This window comes from Olea europaea, chromosome 12 (assembly GCF_002742605.1).
Source record: "Olea europaea var. sylvestris chromosome 12, O_europaea_v1, whole genome shotgun sequence".
NCBI classification, from domain to species: Eukaryota; Viridiplantae; Streptophyta; class Magnoliopsida; order Lamiales; family Oleaceae; genus Olea; species Olea europaea.
The window spans coordinates 17098579-17101785 of NC_036248.1; the positions used below are offsets into that span (position 1 = coordinate 17098579).

General features: G+C 47.1%; 1 protein-coding gene across 1 annotated transcript; it reads left to right on the forward strand.

The window, feature by feature from the left end:
* Positions 1-1240: 1240 nt before the first annotated feature.
* On the forward strand, positions 1241-2152 carry LOC111406696. The gene is made up of 2 exons (XM_023036078.1): positions 1241-1723; positions 1823-2152. The coding sequence occupies exons 1-2, from the start codon at positions 1241-1243 to the stop codon at positions 2150-2152; spliced, it is 813 nt and encodes a 270-aa protein (XP_022891846.1).
* Positions 2153-3207: the final 1055 nt, after the last annotated feature.

The following is a 3207-nucleotide window of genomic DNA, read 5'->3' on the forward strand; positions in this document are numbered from 1 at the left end:
CACCTCGTTGCCTTTGTTTCAGGTACCGGAAGATCACGTTCGTTCTCCTTATCAGTCATCAAGCTCGGGAAATCTACAGGTATGATTTTTGATAGCGTCATTGGCGCCGTCTGTGGGAACCGCTACCAAAAGCCACGGTAAACACACGATCAGGTCTTCCACCAGCAACCTCATCTGCTCCAAACCAACCCCCTCCTGAGGATATCCCTGTTCCTCAAGAGGAATCATCAGAAGTGCCAAAGCCCCAGCCGACAGTCGTCACTGCTGGAGCATTTGAAGAGCTCAGACAACAGGTCGCCGCACTGACTCAGTTGCTAAGTCAAAAAAATTCGCATCCATCACCCACACCGGCACCCCAGGGGGGTTTTATGGCTGATGCTCGAGCTCGAGCTCATGTCCCTGACAATGGCAGAGCAGGGGCCTCGGGTATACCACATGTGACCTCGGCCTCGAGATCAGTGACCATGGAGTCCGGGGAACTCGCTAGGATTATTCAAGAAGGAATTACGGCGGGCCTACTTCAGGGCAACAAAGGGACGACAAGATTCAGTCCCAATACTCCATTTACTCCCGAGATATTAACATTCCCCTTGCCAGAAAGATTTAAGTATCCTAGGATCAAAGAATATGATGGGACCACCGATCCAATCAATCATCTTAACGTATACACGGACGTCATGAATCTACAGGTCGCACCAGATCAGGTGATGTGCAAGGCCTTCCCGCAAACTTTGACGAATGCTGCTAGGGATTGGTTCTCAACCTTAGAGCCTAACTCCATAGCCTCATTCTCGGATTTGGAGGACAAGTTCTCTGCTTTCTTCGCAAGCAGTAAACGCATTAGGAAGACAGCGGCTTCCCTCATGCAACTTAGACAAGGGCAAAATGAGACCCTACGTGACTTCATAACCATGTTCAACAAGGAAAGACTTCAGATTCCTGACCTACACATAACAGCAGCAGTTTCTGCCCTCACATATGCCATAAAGTGTGAAGCTTTCAAGATGTCTTTATCCAAAACTCCGCCAAAGACAGTGACCGAGCTTCTTACCCGAGCCGAGAAGTACATAAATATGGAGGAAACATTGAACCCGAGAAAGGTTGGACCACCCCATGACAGGGTCGAGCATAAACGACAGAACGATCCGAACCCTCGTGAAGACAACATCGGAAAAAACAGAGACAGGAGGTTCCCCCGACGTCATTCACGTGTTTAAATACGTCAAAGACAAATATATTGATGGAGATCAAGGATATGAAGGAACTCAAATGGCCTGTCAGAATGAGGTCACCACCCGAATCCAGGGACATGAACAAGTACTGTGAGTTCCATCGGGATCATAGGCATACCACGGAGAACTGTAAGGCCCTGCAATGGGAGATTGAAGCCCTTATTAAAAGAGGACTCCTGAGTTCCTACCTCGGTAACGACAAACACCTGAAGAATGATCGTGGCAAGGAAAAAGCCCCTGAGACAAAAAGGGATTGTCAACCCACTGCTGGAATCATCAATATCATCATTTGGGGTATTGCCTCGGGAGGAGACTCCAACAGTGGAAGAAAACAATATGCCCAACAATATGCCTTGGCCTCTGGGATGCCTCATGGAAAGCTGGAGGATATTACTTTTGGCACCGGGGACTTAGAAGGTGTATCACTTCCACATGATGATGCCTTGGTAATCTCAGCGATTGTGGCCAATTTTGAAGTAAAGAGAATCTTGGTTGACAACGGGAGTGCGGCCAATATACTTTCACAAGAAGCTTTTGCCAAAATGGGAATCTCATCTCAGTAGCTCAAAGCGGTTAAAACTCCTCTCCAGGGGTTTGGGAGAGGAGTCATCACTCCAGAGAGTGTCGTCGAGCTTCCTCTAACTTTGGGTTCTGGCCAGAAACAGGTTACGGAGATGACATCTTTTCAAGTGGTACATGTCTCAATGGCCTATAACGCTATTCTGGGAAGACCACTCCTGAACAAGATTAAAGCCATTGTGTCTACCTTCCACCTAGCCATGAAGTTTCCAACAAGTAATGGCATTGGGGTCATGCGTGGAGACCAGACAGCTGCCAGACAATGCTATGTTGCCAACATTCGAGAAATAAATAACGACGTCATGCAAATCTCGAGGATGGATCCTGAGGACGGGCAATAAGTCAGACTTGCTCCTGTCGAAGAATTGATGGAAATTGAGCTCGAGCATGATAAGAAGGTGACGATTGGTCGGGATCTTGATGTCACCCTGAAGACAGAACTTGTTGGTTGCTTATCTCGCAACATTGATGTTTTTGCCTGGAAGGTTGAGGATATGTCAGGGATAGACCCTAAAATTGCAGTCCAGAGACTTAACATTAGCCCAGGGGCCAGACTAGTAAAGCAGAGGAAAAGACAGTTTGCCCCAAAACGTCGGGAGGTCATTCGCGAAGAAATTAACAAGCTCGTCAGTGCTCAATTCATTCGGGAGGTCCAATATCCCGATTGGCTTGCCAATGTTGTTCTAGTGAAAAAGGCCAATGGAAAGTGGAGGGTCTGCATTGACTTCACAGATCTTAACAAAACATGTCCAAAGGATAGTTATCCCCTACCGCGGATTGACAACTTGGTGGATAGCACGTCTGGACATAAGCTCTACAACTTCTTGGATGCATTTTATGGTTATCATCAAATCCTTATGGCCGAGGAAGATCAAGAAAAGACATCATTCATGGCTGATTCCGCCATATACTGTTATAAGGTCATGCCTTTCAGTTTGAAGAATGCAGGGGTAACATACCAAAGGCTCATCAATAAAGTCTTTGCTAACTTGATTGGAAGGAATGTGGAGGCGTACGTTGATGACATGGTGGTCAAGAGCAAACAGGTGGACCAGCATATTTCAGATCTTGAAGAGGTTTTCGACACCTTGCGAAAGTACGGAATGAAGTTGAACCCCGCAAAATGTGCATTTGGCGTGGCCTCGGGCAAGTTCTTGGGCTTTATGATCACTCATCGGGGGATAGAGGCCAACCCTGACAAAATACAAGCCTTAGCGTCTATGGAATCACCAAGGAACAAGAAAGAGGTACAGAGGTTGACTGGTAGGATAGCAGCCTTGAACAGGTTCATGTCCCGAGCATCAGACAGGTGCTATCCCTTCTTCAAAGTCCTCAGAGGAAACCAAGGCTTTGATTGGAGTGAAGACTGTGAGAAAGCTTTTCAGGAACTCAAGCA